Here is a 17398-nt window from a genome sequence, read left to right as displayed (position 1 = left end):
AGCCACCACAACCCTCCGGTCGGAAACTTTATTACTGAATACACAGCCGCCGCGTTGCTTCCGCATTAAAAAAAAAACTTCTTTGCTAAGTGTGCTCTCACTGTAGAATGTTTTACCTCAAATTACTTTAAATTACGCAAGCAGGAGTAATTGCTTTATTATCGGTAATTCTGCGTTTAATAGTAACACAAATTACCAAAATTACTCCAATTACTCCAGCGTAATCAAAATTCAACCCAGACCTATTAACCAGGCAACCTATCCCCCACTCTTCGTCTGTATTCTGACATTTCTTCTCTTTCTACCCAATATTAACTAGCCAGCCTCCATACCCAGCACTCCCTCTACCTTATCTACCCTCCTCCTATCTGCAACTTCCCATTACCGATGTAAGACCCCTACCCCTGCTCCCTGTCCCTTACTGGACTCAACCCCTTTTCCTTCCTCATCATCCCTACCACTGTACATCTGAATGACAAGCCTAACTTGAAACTGTACTCGAAAGTTCAGCACAAGCCACTGCCTTCTCTTCAGTCTCAAGTGCCCCACATCGTGGAACAACTGTCCACTTTATCCTATCTGATGAAGAAAATATACATTCTAACAAAAATATTCGGTTTCAGAGTCAGAATTACTGGAGATCATAACTAAGGTGAAACCATCAATCCAAATCTACTTTTTAATGCTATTTTTGGTTCTATTAGTAAACATGTCATCAAACAGCTCCTCCCCTTTTAGTCCTCCCTGGCCAACTTTTTCCTTGAACAAGACACTTTCCCTAAACAATGAACAAATCTATTCTCTTTTAAAAAGACATTCACTGGATCCTGATGACTTAAACAATTACTGTCCAGCCTCTACCCTTCCGTTCTTAGGTAAGGTGAAGGAAAGCTGCATAGCCTCCCACTAGTAATCTCAAAACCATACAAATACTTTCCTAGACACTTTCCAGTCTGGCTTTCGACAGTGTTTCAGCATTAAGACTGCATATCATTGATGACTCACTCCACATCTTTACCATTGGAAACTTATGTCTTCTTGCTTTTTTGATCTACCAGCTGCCTTTGATACCGTCAACCACCATTCTTTGATCAGCCTCTTGAGGACTCAAATGGGCATCGCAGGGGTAATTCTTGACAGGATTACCTTCTGTATGACGAACCGTTCACAGGTTGTGAGAATTAAGAGCTTGTTCGCATATCAGGTCAGCCTGCAACAAGTTGGTTCTTAAGATCTAACAGAGCATGCGACAAGTGAGGAAGCAGGCGTAGGAGATTGCGTTGATCTTGCTTTTCATGGTGAGATGCTGTCCAGGTAAGCTTGCAGTCCAGGATGTCACCAGTGTAGGGTATGACGATGTTGGCAAAGGGGATCATGTAGTTGTTGAACAATGTAGGGCTGAGGGACGAGCCTGGAGGGACACGACAGAAGATGTTCTTAGGTTCTGAGGTGAAAGGTGGTAGGTGGATTCTCTGGGTTCTTCTGGTGAGGAAGGAGGTGATCAATTTGAGGGTGTCTCCTTGGATTCCAATGTGGTGAAGCCTCTTGATAAGGAATAGTGGAATACGGAGTCCAAGGCTCCTGAAAGACTGAGGAGGACCAGGGCCACCGTTTCTCCCAGGTCATGGAGGGTTCTGATTTTTTGGTGGCAGCAGCAATCAGGGCAGTTTCGGTGCTGTGCTTGGTGTGGAATCTGGATTGGGAGGTGTCCAGAAGGCTGTTGTTCTCCAGGTGTTCCATGAGTTGGTGGTTGATGGCCTTTTCAAGGACTTTGGTGGGAAAGGGGAGCAGAGAGATGGGATGGTAGTTCTTGAGTCCACTGGGGTTAGCGGACAGTTTCTTGCAAAGAGGTTTGAGTTCTGCACGTTTCCATTCTTTGGGGAATGTGGCCGTGATGATGGATGCGTTGAAGATGGTGATGAGCTTGTTGCTGACAACCTTGCTCAAGAGGTTCAAGATGTGGTGGGGATATGGGTCAGTGGGTGCTCCTAAGTAGACAGAGTTCATGATGGTTGTAGTGTTTTGTGTGGTGAGCTGGTCCCAGGTGGTGAACAGGTGGTTTCATCTGTGGGAGTGAGGAGGCTTAGGATGTCGGCAGCAGTGGGTTGAGGTTCGAAGTTTTTGTTGATGGTGGAGATCTTGTTGTGGAAGAAGTCTGCCAGGGTGTTACAGAGTTCCTGGTAAGGGGTGATGATGTTTTCGGTGGCTGAGGGGTTGGATATCTCTCTGATGATGTTGATGAGTTCTTTGCTGTGGTTAGAACTAGCTTTTATGTGGTTGCATGGGAGCTCCTTTTTGTCACTTTCAGGATTGGTGGTATTTGTTGAGGGATGCCTTGAATGTGGCTCAGTCTGAGGGCTCCTTGCTGGTGCGCCATTCTTTTCAAGTTGATGTTATTCCTCCAGTGACTTCCTTTCGATGTAGGTGCTCAATTTAAAACAGACACAAGGCCCTACATTGCTCTTCCATGGTCTACGGAAATGGAAAATTGAAAATCTCAGGTGCACAACAGGGTTCAAGAAACGCACAATCGCTTCTCCTAGATCCTCCCACCTTCAAGCAAGAACAATAAATGAATTATTCCTTCTTAAGAAATGTTGCAAGAATCTGTAACTTCCATCCTCTGAGCCTCTGTATGACTCCATGCCATGCTACCTTTAAATAGGAATTTAAGCCTCTTCTCTTTGAAAGACACTTGAGTTATAACCTCCGACATATTCTCAAATGTCTGTTTTTTACTTTTACTGTGCTGTATCTCAAATGTATTTTCACAATGAGCGCTGATAATTGTACTCATGCTAAATAGAATCACAAAAATAAATAGTTAAATAAAAAAGGCCTTTATCATGTTCAAGGAGTGAGCTTGCCCTTCAATGTTTGTGACCAACACTGAGAGAGCTTTATCCCCTTCGCTGCGGGGGTTAGTCCCCCGCTGTGCTGGGGGGGAAGGGGGCGCGCACAGCGCCCCCATGCTCATGACGAGCTCAGCTCATCATGAGCTACGGCGCTCCGGTGCTCATGACGAGCTCAGCTCGTCACAGGTGCATTGGCTCCCGTGGAACGCTCAGCACAGCGGGGGAATTCTCCCCGCACCTGAGCGTTCCACGGGCCATGACGAGCTGAGCTTGTCATGAGCACGGAGCGCTGTAGCGTCGAAAAGGCTAAGGTGTCTGAAGCAGAGACATAAAGTGACCGCTATATGTCTCAATTGGACTTTACTGGGGACATTGGACTCACGTTTCCTGAAAACTCCCTTGAGGGCGTAATTAGGAGGAAAGGCTTTGGAATATTCAATTTCAGCAAGTGATCCTGGATAGAATGACAGCTATTCCAATGTCCGTCCCTGGAATGAGAGATAAATGCATGATGCATTTTTCTCCATTCTAGAGAAAAAACATTTATATTTTCGGCCTGCTTTGAGCAAAGAGCAAGAGAGTTACAGTGAAAGGTCCACAGGGCAGGGCTGCAGGGTTCAGGAATGCTTCTGTCCATGAGAAGCATCATCTGTACCCCTCGCAGGGGCCAAGCATTGCTGCTGTCCGCAGCCTGGGTAGCAGCAAAGTGAGTTCTAGTGTCTCCAAGCCAGTAATTATCAGGTCCAGAGTTTGTGGACCCGCTAATTCCTGGCCCCGGGAGACTTGTAATTTCGAGTAGCATCATTTTATCCGGAGTTATTGCTCTGGGTGAAATTGCAGAACTCATAAAAATGTCCTGGTTTTTGTTTCTCTTCATTAATCAATAGTTTATTCTCTTTCTGTCATTATTGATTTATAATTTTCTTATGCCATTGCAGTGAAGCAACATGTTTAACCTATATAAATCTGATGAAGAAGACTTGGGGGCACATTTATCAAACTTTCACGCAGCACAACACAGCGTGCAACGTTGCTGCGCTGCTTGAAAGTGCAGGAATGCACCATATTTAATATTATGCAGTGCATTCTTGTCCTTTCCTTGTGCTGGCACACAATATGCTGCCTAGCGCCATGGCAAGCTCTCTTGCTCCATGGTGCAAGGGCGCCTGCATTGTAAGCAGGATTGTTTTTGTTTAGGAAGAACACCTTCCTGCACCTAAATAATCCTCTGAGACTTTTCTCCTCTTCCTATGTGTGCTACAGAATGCAGCACACATAGAATGAGGGAAAAACGAGGGAAAATAAAGACATTTCAACTCATTATGCCTCGCCTGAGGAGGCATAGCATTTTGATGCATTCCCAGGTCTACCAGAAATGGTACATCTGGAAATACGCCAAAATCCATAGGTGGATGTGTGGGAAAACCCATGTTCCACCCATGAAACACCTCCCTCTAGAGCAGAGTAATGCAACACAGCGATTTGCTCTGCATTGTGTTACTCTAGATCTATCAAGCCACTCAGGGCCCGCCAGGTGGCCTTGCTTGCTTGATATAATCGGACTTAGTAGTTGCGTCACCCTTACGCCCTCTTTCGTGGTGTACGGGTGATGCAACTAATAATAAATATTCTCCCAAATGTTCTGTAGATACCGTCATTGGTGGTCTCTGTAGTCAGTACATTGTTCTTACAAGGTCTGTCAAAAGCCTCTTTGGCGTGCTCTTCTTCGTTATGGCTGCCGGTGATTATCAGTGGGCATAACTTGTGTAATTCAATGGAGCCTAATCATGCGCATAATTCTGCAAGAAGAGTAATTCTGCACTTAGCGCTATTTCTTTGCACAAATGGGCATCCAAACTGGGCCCAAGAATGCATTTTGTGCTAAGAAATAGTCCTAACTGGAACACAACATGAATAGCACGTGCAAGCAGCCACTCGCACTTGCTAAATGTGCTCTTGGGATATGAATTTCCGCCAACGTACTCACAGCAATTAGCCCTATTTCCTTAGAGCAAAGTGCACACTCGCGTCTAAATTTTGCATTATAAAATAGCGCTAAATGTAGAAGGACATGAATAGCAAGTACAAGCGTGCTCTTGCGGTAGGAGTTTCCCCCCCAAAATTACTCTTAATTACAGAAGCAGGAGTTATTGTGTGCTAATTCAGCATAAAAGAGCAACACGTAATTACTGAAATTACTCCAAATACTCCGGCATAGTTTAAATCCCACCCGGCTCTACTGATGGTGACGTTTCCTTTCTGTCAGATCTCCAGATGCCTTACATGGTCGAGTTTTTTGTGAAGAACCACAACGTGGAGGAGATCCTGCCAGCTGACACGCAGCAGCGGTTCCGCCTCTCTCTGGACAGCATGTGGATCCTGGCACAACACAACATCATCAACATTACTTCCGCCCTTGACCGGGGCGGCCGTGTGCCCTTGCCCATAGGAGACAGGAAGGAAGGGTATGGTCTACTGGTATTACCTGGCCAGCAAGTCGCATCATCATCTCAGTAGCCCTGCTAAGACACTGAGCAACCGTACCCCCTTTGTGCGCCTACTCCATCTTAGTAGCACAGTCATCTTGCACAAAGTCCAGTCACTGGCCCTCTTATGCCATCCGTGCACATTGTCCATACCATAGTGCTTCTGCTTCACCTTCACACTTGCTAATGTGCTTACCTCATTGCTCTTAAACTATCTCCGCTAATCATACACATAACTTACCTCGTATATCATAAATTGTACATTGACCACTCCTCACTGCTGTAATACCATCCTTGCTCATCGTCCAAGTTCTTATGCATTCTTGCTGATCATGCACACACCCCAGCTCCTACAGCATCCTTGCTCATAATGCACACTTTGCTTTTAGACTATCTTTCCTCATCATACACACATTGCAGCCCTTACATCTTCCTTGCTCACTGTGCATACTCCATTGTTCTTATACCATCCTTGCTCATAGTGCAAACACTTCAGGTCTCACACCATCCTTGTTCACTGTGCACACATATCAGCTTTTATATCATCCTTGTCCACCACGCACACAGCTCAGCTCTTACACCATCATTGCTCACCGCACAAATATTTTAGTTCTTACATCATCATTGCGTGTTGTGCACACATCTTTGCACTTACTGTCCTTTCTCATCACGCATAGAGTTCACGTTTCAGCATTCTCACAGCACCCTTGCTCATTGTGCACACTTCAGACCTCTATCCCCATTGAGCATCAGCCTGATACCGCATAATTTGCAGTCAGTTGCACAAGGACCCTCATCCAGCTCGCCTTGCCCCATTCTCGCACAACGCATCACGCAGGACCCTCAACCCTTACCTAAATCCCCAAAACCAACCGGAGATGTGATAATTGACTCCTATAATTTTCATGCTTGGATGGATCAAGTTGTTTTGGCTAACACCGAACCTAAAAGCCAACGTACAAAACAACACAAAAGTAAACTTAATGCACCCTGGTTCTCCCAGGCCCTATCTGATAGTCATCTTCTCTGTCGAAGGTTAGAAAGAAAATGGAGAAAAACATATGATGAGGCTGCAAGAGCACTTTATGTTCAACAAAGGAAAACATATCTTTCCAACATAAAAGTGGCAAAAAGGGAATTTTTCACTAAAGCTATAAATGATGCCCAGCAAAAACAAAAAACTATTTTTACTATAGTTAAGTCTTTCACCCATCCCAAATCTCTTGCACCGGAAATCCCACCATCTGTAAGCCTGTGCAATCAAATTGCAGACTTTTTTGTAGATAAGATTGCTAGTATCCAGAAAGACTTCCCTTCTCCTCCTACCACCCCTAATGAGGTAACAGATAACTATCTTCTGCTCTCTAGTTTCAAACCCGTTTCCCTCCAACAAACACGTAAGGCAATTTTGGCATGCAAATCAGGAGCCCCCACCGACTCTTGCCCTCCCAGTATCCTCCACCACTTGATTGATACTGTTAATCCCCTTATCAACACCATCATTAATGAATCTCTTGAATCTGGAATAGTGCCTAATGACTTGAAGAAGGCCATTGTGAAACCTCTGATGAAGAAGCAAAACAAATCCCCTACTGATCTCACCAACATGCGCCCCATCTCGCTACTACCTGTCCTGGGTAAGATCACGGAACAGTTAGTACACGGAGAGTTAAAAACTTTTGTAGAGGCACGTAACATTCTGCATCCTCAACAGTCGGGATTTCGTTCCGGTCATTCGACCGAAACAGCTTTGGTTGAACTAGCTGACTCCATCAAGTTCCTGCAGGATGGGGGCAATCTGGCCGTCCTCATCCTGCTCGACCTAACAGCAGCATTCGACACTATCTCACATGCCATCTTGATCAATAGATTGCGAGAGATTGGCGTGACAGACACAGTTTTGGCATGGGTTAAATCTTTCCTATCTAACAGGTTCCAAACTGTGTCCTTGGGTCCCTTTCTATCCAGCGAGAAACCAATAACATCAGGTGTTCCCCAGGGGTCCATATTAAGTCCTCTCTTCTTCAACATCTATATGGCTCCCCTTCTCGCTGTGATAGAATCTCATGGGATCCTTGTCACGTCATATGCTGACGACACACAACTTGTCGTCACGATTGACAAAAAGTGTGCGGGCGCAGAGTTGCGTTTCCAAAATTGTCTCTCGAATGTTTTTCAGTGGCTTAACAAAAAACACTTAAAATGTAACAGTGCCAAGACCGAAATCATTCCACTGAGCAGAGATCTATCTTTCTGCCCGAAAGAATGGTGGCCCGTAGGATCTGAGGCCCCCCCCAGCACGGTACCTTCAGCACGGAACCTGGGCGTGCAATTCGATTCATCTCTTTCTTTCGATGACCACGTCAGGATCACTGCTGGACGTTGTTTCGCACTCATAAAATCCCTAAAAAAAATTCTTTGCTCTCCTCCCCATTGCAGCTCGAAAATCAGTCACGGTAGCTGTAATACTCTCCCGCCTTGACTACTGCAACGGATTAATGGCAGGAGTGAAAAAGTCCACCCTAAAAAAACTACAAAGCATACAACATGCAGCTGCCAGACTGGTGCTGGGACTTCCTAGAAGGCCATCAGCTTCAGCTGCGCTGAATACCCTCCACTGGCTACCCCTACACAAAAGGATTCTTTTTAAACTTCTCCTCACTGTTTTTAAAACTCTGAAAAATACAGGACCTTATTATTTTGCAAAGCGTTTTATACGTTACAACCCCTCGCGATGCTTGAGATCCTCCGGTACAAATCTTATTATTATTCCAAGATTTAAGTACAAAACCCGGGGTGGGAAAACTTTCACCGTACTAGCAGCAAGGGCATGGAACAACCTTCCAATTAATCTTAGACTAACTGACAAGGAGAGCCTTTTTAGAAAACTCCTAAAGACATGGGTGTACCAACAACCAGACACCTCTGTACTGGCAGCCATCTAGTCTCAGTTTTTCTTCATCATGTTTCATCTTCCACGCAATCACCCCCTGCACGTCAGCTTAGCGCCAAGATGCTCCTTTGGAGCGAACGTCTGCGCTCTATAAATATCCATAAATATCAAAATATCAAATTCTCCACCACTAGGGCTGTGACATCACCACTGTTCTGGTAGAGACTGGGACTGGAGCTATTGGATGTGAAGGTAAAACCAGACAGAAACGTTTTCTGGCAGAACCTTGCATTGAAGCTATCGAATATTACCTACTTCCCTTCGTGCACACGTCCTGCTCAAGGGAACGCCTCCTCCAGAGAAGCTGGAATTAACACTCATGTGAGTCTCAGCGCCAAGCACAGTGCCATCTGCTGGGAGACACAGATAGGTGCACTGTAAATGTCCCCTCTCACCTTTCAGCACTGTACCCCCTGCTTGGAATAAATATGTGCATGCATCCCAATCTTTCCACAACGTTCTGCTTCCCCAGTGCAGGCTGTTTGTCTTGTAATACAATAGGTGCAGGGGCCCAAAGAGTTTCTTAGGGGTCTGCCACTGGTGCTGCCGAATGCCAGGCAGGGCCGACTGAGAACGAAAACCGGCCCTAGCAAAGTGCTCGGCCGGCCCCCTGGGGTTGCGACCGAGCTCTTTGCCGGGGCCGGTTTTCGGCCGTTTTTATTACAGGGCCGAAACGGCCCTGTAACAAAAACGGCCCCAGGACCCAAAACCGGCCCCCACCCTTGCGGCGCACCGGGGGATTGCCCGGTGCCCGCAACGGTACAAAAGGGGGTGGTGATGAACGGAGCATCTGAACCAATCAAACACTCACACCCAGTCAAAAGATCTGGGTTTGATCCATCACCGTTCTTTAGCCCACTCTGCCACCCAGTTCAGACATGGCTATATGCAAATCAGTCTTACCATGTGCCTCATGGGAACAGTCCAGCCCGAACTGCCAAGCCATGCCTTCCCTGGACCGGAAACCAGCTTCCGAGGACCGGTTTCTGGCATTACAGCCGTCTTCCGCCCGGCTTGCATGAATCCAGTTGCAAAGTGAGCAAGGGACTCACGTCTGAGCATACCCTGCCACACTTATGGCGGCCAAAGCGGTACAAAAGTGGGTGGTGATGGACGGAGCATCTGAACCAATCAAACACTCATACCCAGTCAAAAGATCTGGGTTTGATGCTCCGTCCATTCAAGCAAGCCGGGCTGAAGAAGGCTGGAATGTCAGAAACCGGTCCCCGGAAGCTTGTTTCCGGTCCAGGGAAGGCATGGCTTGGCATTTCAGGCTGGACTGTTCCCATGAGGCACAGGGTCAGACTGATTTGCATATAGCCATGTCTGAACTGGGGTGGCAGAGTGGGCTAAAGAACGGTGATGGATCAGGCACAGATCTTTTGACTGGGTGTGAGTGTTTGATTGGTTCTGATGCTCCGTCCATCACCACCCCCTTTTGTACCGGTGCCCGCAACAGCCAGTCCGGGCCTGATGCCAGGGTTGCCAAATATCAGGGCTACCTCGTCTTGATTTCACCTCATCTCTCTTTCTTTCACCTCCCCACACTTCCTGCCTATTCCTCTCACTCTCACGGGGCCCTTTTCCTCCTGACTTTCCTCTCTTGTCACTGTGCTTCGATATTTATCATCCTTTCTCCCCATGGTTTGTGCCTTTTTCTTTCCTGCTTTGGGTTAAATCTGCCGATTAAAAATTAAAAATAAGCCTCACTTGCCAAAAATGAATTCTCGCCCCCTCCCCAGCTGCAGCCACCACCTGCTCAGGTAACCCACTGCTGGGGCAGTTCTCTCACAATAACTTTCACTCCTTTTTCTCCAGGGTTTATGTTAAAATAGGCTCTGACGTCCCGTTCCCAGAGTGCCTCGAAGCGGCACACTCACAGAAAAACCTGGAGTGGTGCAGTCTGGGGGCACAGCCAGCCCTGCCCTGCTATGATACCTTCGCCCTGGAGAAGTTCCGAATCGACTGGTGCAACATTACAATGGTAAGGATGACGTCACTAACCTATGTGCCATTTGTAAGGAAGCATTAGTGCCTAGACGCATGTAAATATAAATGCATGTACAGTTCATGTAAATGTAAATGTAGTATACTTGTAAAGCGCACAGCTGCCCCAGCAACGGGGCGTCCCGGCGCTGTATAACTCTGGGGAACCCGTCCTGGCTTTCCCTGTGGGATGGTCCCTTGCTGGGAGTCCCCAAGGTGGAGCCAGGCATCCCCGGAATTGGTGAGGCCGTTGTGGAGATTAGGCAAGCTAATGCCCAGAGTTGCCGAGTGGAACCCCTGATTAGAGTAAGCACCGAAGCGAGAATTATCAAGTCCGCTGACCAAGGTCCACGACCCTACCGCGTCGGGAATTGAACCCTGGTCCCGGGCTGACTTCTGCTCTCAGGCCTGCTGCCTCTAACCAGTGAGCCACACTACTCCACTTCATCAAACAAGTAAATGCTATGCATGAAGAAATGTTTAATTAAAGTTTGCATTGCCATCAAGTGTCTTCTCACTTGGCTGTTATGTTCTTTGGGGTAATGGAAGCAATGTTGTTACGTTAAGTCATAATTTGTGCGCACAGTGTGCAATGCAAACAAGCATTGCTAAAGTCAATATGTCCCACCTCTGGGCTTTGTTAATGGTGTTTGCCATATTGAACAGCATTTGCTGTGCATCAGGGTGAAAAAAAGACCTAATGACTCGACTGTTGCATCATTTTGTAGGCATGTGCATGCGTTTAACACACATGCAGGCACTTACATAGGGCACTGTTTTGTCTTTTTATTTAAAGGTCTGAGGTGGAGCGGTACATTTTTTAAGGTAGTTTGAAAGCGCTGTTATAAAAATGGTGCTCAAGGCGCATGTAAAATAAAAAATAAATAATGGATAAGCTGGTTGCAGGAGTCAGCGAGGGTGAAGCAACACGGTGGGTGGGGAGAAGAAATAATTGGGGAAGAACATGGGCAAAGGAGGCAACGTGGAGTGTAGGTGGAGAAGCACAATGTGAAAGAGAGCATCAAGGAGCTTGAGGGGCAAAAGCACACGGTGAAAGAGAGGAATGAGGAGTGCGAGAGACAGAAGCACAAGGGTGAGAGAGCAACTGAAGTGTGGGTGGTGGGAGAGAAGCACATGGACAAAGAGAGTGACGGGGGGGGAGAGAGAAAAACAGTGCTTAATTTGAGCCAGTGGCACCGGCACTTATTGACAACTCGCACTTATGATCATCTGCCACATGGTGGTGCTGTTTGTCTGATTCAGAGATTAGCACAACGGTTTTTTATTAATTCAATGTGCATTAAAAATTACTGGTACCTGCTGCCCATTCCATTCTTATAGCCTTGGGGACCTGGAATAGTCTAATTTGTCACACTTGTAGGTGTGTGATGGCAGTAGTTGTGTTAGTACAGGCAGCGCGTGTAGGAGCAATGGTTGTGCAAGCTGCAGTCACCTCTTGATGAAGGCTCTGCACTTCTTTTTTTACAAATTACATACTGAGACTGGATCTTTCCAGAAGCAGACTGGTTGGAGTTAGATTCATAGGGGCAGATCTCCAAGAAACGAATGCAGCGCTTTGCAGCAAGTCATTTTGCTGCGCCATGATACGTTAGTTTCGAAGCACAGGGATGCAACATATTTACAAAAATATGTTGAATCTTTGTGCTTCCCCCTGCACTTGCGCACAAACTGCAGCCATGCACCGGCGCAGGCACCCTTGCACCATGGTGCAAGGATGCCTACGTCATGGGGAGATTGTTTTTGTGCAGAAAAGGACACCTTCCTGCACAAAAACAATCAATTGAGGTGATTTCCTCTTCCAATGTGTGCTGTAGATTGCAGCACGCATTGAAAGAGGAAAAAAACGAGGAGAAATTAAAATATTTCTCCTTGTTGCACCTCGCTATGCTACCCCTAGGGTGGCATAGCATTCTGACACATTTCCAGATTTATGATTTCTCGTAAATATGGAAATGCATCGGTGGACATGGGTGTTGCGTGGGAACTCCCACAGCAACACCCATGTCACGCCCCTAACACGCAGAGTGTTGCATGAACAGGGGCGATATTTACAAGGACAGGTTAAGTCACGCAGGGTGACTTTACCTGTGCTTGTATATATCACTCAGCAGGCTGGGTCACGCAACGGGATGCACCGGCGGCGCAAAGGGCTTGTAAATCTGACCCATAGTATGCAGTGCTCCCTGCACATCAGTCATGCAGGATCTACAGTCAGGGCAAATTGTAGGAGGAACTAATGTGAGCAGGGTGTCAGAGAAGTGGTGTGTCTAACCTATCCTTGCCTCGAATGATTGGGGAAGGCATGAAGGGTGCACTGGAATATGTGCTCAACGAGGGTCTTCCATTGCCCTTGTATCATTCTCTGAAGTGATGAGTAAACTTTGTCCCCGAATGGCACTAGCTTGTCAATGTACTTTACATGTACGTAATGCTGTATTTCAAGGTATACTTGATGCGTGTATCATGCTATAGCTGATGGTGATCCATCCCAGGCGTGCAACACTCTCAAAGGGCTTCAGCACGGTCCATCCCCCCCCTCCACCCCCGTCGTGTGTGGCAGCCCGGAATGAGACAGCTTCCCAGGCACACACACAGCCGCACCCGAGTACTTCACAGGTCTTTAGAAGACCTTTTGCTTATTAATGAGGCTTTGATGCATCCCCCACCACTTCTTATAGCCCCTGCAGCTACACTCTGCCTTTTGCCTGAAGAATGAGCCCCCCCCCCGAAATTTGACTCTAGTTGCGCATCTGTTCCACCCCCATCCACTATGGCCGTTCGTGTGCTTTATTTTGGCCCCCTATATACCTCTGTGAGAGCAGATTGTTTAGTCACTGTGCAGTTCAGTCCCTTCCCTCCCATTTGTCCCTGGCCCCCCTCTACCTTTATAGATGGGTCCACTGCATTGCTTTTTGAGAATCCGAAGCCACACACCTCCTAATATTATTGGCCAGGGTACACCCATGAGGGCATTGTTTGCTCATAGGGGGAAGAGGGCACGGATGAGGGTAGCTTATTGGGCAAAGAGAGCAAGAGCAGAGATATGGAAATAACATTTACGTGGGAAATAAAATGTACAGCTTTCTTGAATCTTAAAATGGTCCAATTTCATACATTTCACAAATGGATACTCTAACTGCACTCTAGTAGCCATCTGCAGTTCTTCCCAAATTAAATATTTAAAATTGGGTCATGTAATTTGAGACTCACCATTATTTTGAGACCATGGCTCTCATGTAAATAATACAATAGAATAACGTGGTGGGACAAATCTGGTATGATCTAAGTATACTTGAGGTAGCAAACATGTAAGGGAAGCGCATGACGCTCTATTATGGAGTCCCTGTCGTTTGTCAAAGTTTTAAAGTCAATCCAGATTTCTATAGTCTCGTTTATTGAGGTTCGTGTACATGTGATGCATATCCAACATTTTCCAGCAGAGGGCAGCAGAGTATTATTCAGCAGGTAGCTGTAAGCAATGGAAGGACGGAAGTCAAGACGCTACAATGTGGGGGAAAAAACAAACATTTATCCCGCAGGAATCAGGGTTTTGGACCAGAGACCATGAAGCAGGGGTGCAGCTTTCAAACGTTCAGCAGGTGCAGTGACATCGGAGTCCATGAGTGTTAAAGACCACTGTACGCCAATCATAGTGTTTTTTAACGACCAAACCGAGGGATTGGGGGCTATTTTTAGATCGGCCTTGTCTCCATGCTGTTTGCATTGCTTACTGATACTAATTCTTTAAAATTCCTTAACATATAGATAGAGTGTTCTTTGTGTAAAGTTTTGTGGGCCCTAGGCCCTCCTGCTAATAAAGACTGCGACACGGACACACTGGATGCATGGTGCAACTGGCCCCTAGCACGTGGGCTCGGCCTCTTTTATTTAGCCTATGTCACCTGACCAGTGACATCAGTGGTGGGTGGGTGTTCAGTGTAATTACAGGCTCAGCACTAGAATGCTGACCGACTCTGAGTCCTTACATCCCTCCCAATATTGGTTAAAAATTTAACCAAACGGAAAAATCCAAAAATCTGTAGGGGAAAGAAAACACAGAAATATAACATTGGACTTGTGTTTTCAAACGGGTCTCTTTGGCTGCTTGCAAGCCGCAGGCAGTATAGTTCTTGCATTCAGGACCAACAGTTCTCTGTGGCACAGTTCGCAGTTGTTCGGCGAGTTCATTCTTTGTCTGTGCCATCTGGATGTTGTTCTCAGCCCTGCCTTTTGCTTTGCTCCTTGTTCTTGCAGTGGCAGTGTGCCACTCTGACTTCTCCTTCCTTCTTCTTTTCTTAGTGGCGGTGGCCACTCTGATCTTTCTTCCTTCTTCTTGAAATGGCAGCGTGCCATTCTGATTTCTTCTTCCTTCTTTTCTTAGTGGCGGTGGCCACTCTCCTTCTTCTCGTGACGTAACCTGGCCCGTTCTTCTTTCATCTTCTCTGGCCAAGATTCCCCATGCAGCGCGCACACTCTGCACGTGTCCTCCTGGTCTTGTCCTAGTCCTATCTTCTTGTTACTCAACTCCCAGGGTTAGCGTCGCGACCTTCACATCTTCTTTCCGTCGCTTCCGTTAATTTGTGGTGTTAAAGTTTGTTGGTCCATGTTCACGGACCGTGCCTTGGCTGAACTTCTTGGACCTCGTGCTGGTCCCTTCTGCCGATGTCCGGCAGGTAAGCTTCGTGGTGCTGAGCTCCTTGGACCTCGTGCTGGTCCCTTCTGCCGATGTCTGGCAGGTAAGCTTCGTGGTGCTGAGCTTCTTGGACCTCGTGCTGGTCCCTTCTGCCGAGGTCAGGCAGATAGGCTTCGTGGTGCGACCATCTGGCTGGTCGACTTCTTGGTGCGACCATCTGGCTGGTCGGATTCGTGCTTTGTGACCAGGCTTAGTGGTCAGGTTGCTCTTGTGTTGAGGCTTGCATGCTGGGGGTTGTCTGCGCAACCATTTTCTTTCTTCGCAGTTTGATTGCTTTGGTGCGCAACTGGGTGCGCTCTTCGGGTGTTCCCTTGTGACTTGCTGCTTTGGGCTAGTGCTGTCTGCACAGCTGCGCATTTGTGTCATGCGGCTTTTCCTTTCTTGATGCTGGGTTCCAGAACCATTGTCGGTTCGTGAGGGGGTTCTCCTACTTTCACCGTACTGTTGCAGCGATGGCCTGTGGCCACTAGGCATCGCTGTGTTCTTTTCCGGCGTGGCGCAGGTGCTTCTTGGGTGTTGCTTTTGGAGGGTTGCATCACCACTCCGTTGACGTTCTTCTGGTCTTGCTTCTTCTTTGCGTTGTTGGTTGTGATCCTTCGGAATGTCCTGCGTGGAGTTGCTTCACTCCTGATGCGCTTCTGGGGCTTCAGGCGCGTTTCTGGGGCTCTGTCGCGTTCTTGTGCTTCTGGCGCGCTCCTGTGCCGTTGCCTTTTCTTGACTTGCGTGCCTGCCTTCGCTTCAGAAACACTGACTGTGTTCCTTGTGAGCTTCTCCAGTTCTCTTGTCCTTTGGGATAGCCACCTGCCAGCAGGTGGTTCTCTCTCAGTCTTCTAGGCATTGCTTGTGTGGGCCATGCAGTCTCTGTGTGTCCGGTTGCTGCAGGCTTGCTTGTCCTCCTGTAATCTTTCCTTGGCTTGTCTAGATTCTGGAGCCTTTCCTTGGTTAGTACAATGCTTGTCTGCTACCTCTATGGCAGTACTTACCAACGGCCACTAGATGTTAGCGTTGGATAGTTTGGTTAGCAGTCCACGTCTTTGTGTGCTTTTTCTGGAGCTTTCCTCGGTTTGCTCAGATGGAGCTGAGCTGCCGGTGCTGGGCTGCGTGGGCACAGGTGGTGGTGTAGCCACTCTGGCTTCACTGGTGTGCTGGGGTTAGCGGACGACCCGCTAGCCATCTCGAGTGGCCGTACGGGGCTTTGGGAGGAAGGGGGGTTCACTGCTCCGGTGAGTTACACCCCTTCCTCCATCATGCTCGCTGACACCTTGGCCGCGGGCGTCCTCCGCTTCATGGCTGACCCCTTCCTTGCAGGGGAGTCGGTCCGGCCACTATCACTCTTCACTTACGGCGGGTGGGCTCAGCTGTTTTGTATAGGTGCCCGTCAGCTCTCCCCACGCTGCCGGCCGCTCTCGGATACTCTGTGTCGGGCTGGACTCCTGCTTGCTCACAGCCGCTCTGCGCCTCCTCGACTCCTTGTCCTGTGCCCTGGGGCACGCACCAGCTTGCGGGCAGCACCGGGGGACTCCCGCTAGCCATCTCGAGTGGCCGTACGGGGGCGCGCCTTCTTCTCCAGGCCTCGCCTCACCTCGCCGACCCCACCGCCGCTGGCTCAGCCCTCACACCGTGTGGGTGGGGGAGGTCTCCTCATCATTGTGGCAGGCTGCTGGCACTCTTGGGGACGCTCGCTGCCGACGTAGACTCCCGGCACCGTTCTAGGCATACGGGCGTCGGCGTAGCTTTGCTGCGGGATCATTCACCCCGCCACCACTGCTTCATGCTCACAAAAGGGGGTAGTGATGAACAGAGTGCCTGAATAAGCAGATCACTCTTACCCAGTCCAAAGATCAGGGCTTGATCCATCACCGTTTTTTAGCTCACTGCACCATCCCAGCTCAGAACTTGGCTATATGCAAATTAGTCTGTTCCTGTCCCAGTGCATGATGGGAACAGGGCAAACCAAACTACCAAGCCAATTCTTATACTGGGAAGGAAACAAGCTTCCGGGGACCGGTTTCTGCCATTTCAGGCGTTGTCGGCCCGGCTTGCTTGAATCCTGATGGTGCAATGAGCAAGGGACTCACATCTGAGTATACCCTTCCACGCTTATGGTGTACAAAATGATTCATAAAAGGGGGTAGTGATGAACAGAGTGCCTGAATTAAGCAGACCACTCTTACCCAGTCCAAAGATCAGGGCTTGATCCATCACCGTTTTTTAGCTCACTGCACCATCCCAGCTCAGAACTTGGCTATATGCAAATTAGTCTGTTCCTGTCCCAGTGCATGATGGGAACAGGGCAAACCAAACTACCAAGCCAATTCTTATACTGGGAAGGAAACAAGCTTCCGGGGACCGGTTTCTGCCATTTCAGGCGTCGTCGGCCCGGCTTGCTTGAATCCTGATGGTG

The 17398-nt window shown here is 48.0% G+C and overlaps 1 protein-coding gene across 1 annotated transcript in view; it reads left to right on the top strand.

Moving 5' to 3' along the window:
• The window catches only part of SGCA (sarcoglycan alpha), a 210861-nt gene that overhangs the window by 59090 nt on the left and 134373 nt on the right, over positions 1-17398 (top strand). The window contains exons 5-6 of the mRNA XM_078645240.1: positions 5122-5320; positions 10113-10278. Of these exons, the coding sequence (XP_078501366.1) occupies positions 5122-5320; positions 10113-10278 (365 nt within the window). The remainder of the gene's footprint in view (positions 1-5121; positions 5321-10112; positions 10279-17398) is intronic.

The sequence above is a fragment of the Lissotriton helveticus genome, chromosome 5_1, assembly GCF_964261635.1.
Source record: "Lissotriton helveticus chromosome 5_1, aLisHel1.1, whole genome shotgun sequence".
Lineage (NCBI taxonomy): Eukaryota > Metazoa > Chordata > Amphibia > Caudata > Salamandridae > Lissotriton > Lissotriton helveticus.
Note: the sequence above shows the minus strand (reverse complement) of the source record. Positions and strands in the feature narration are given on the sequence as shown.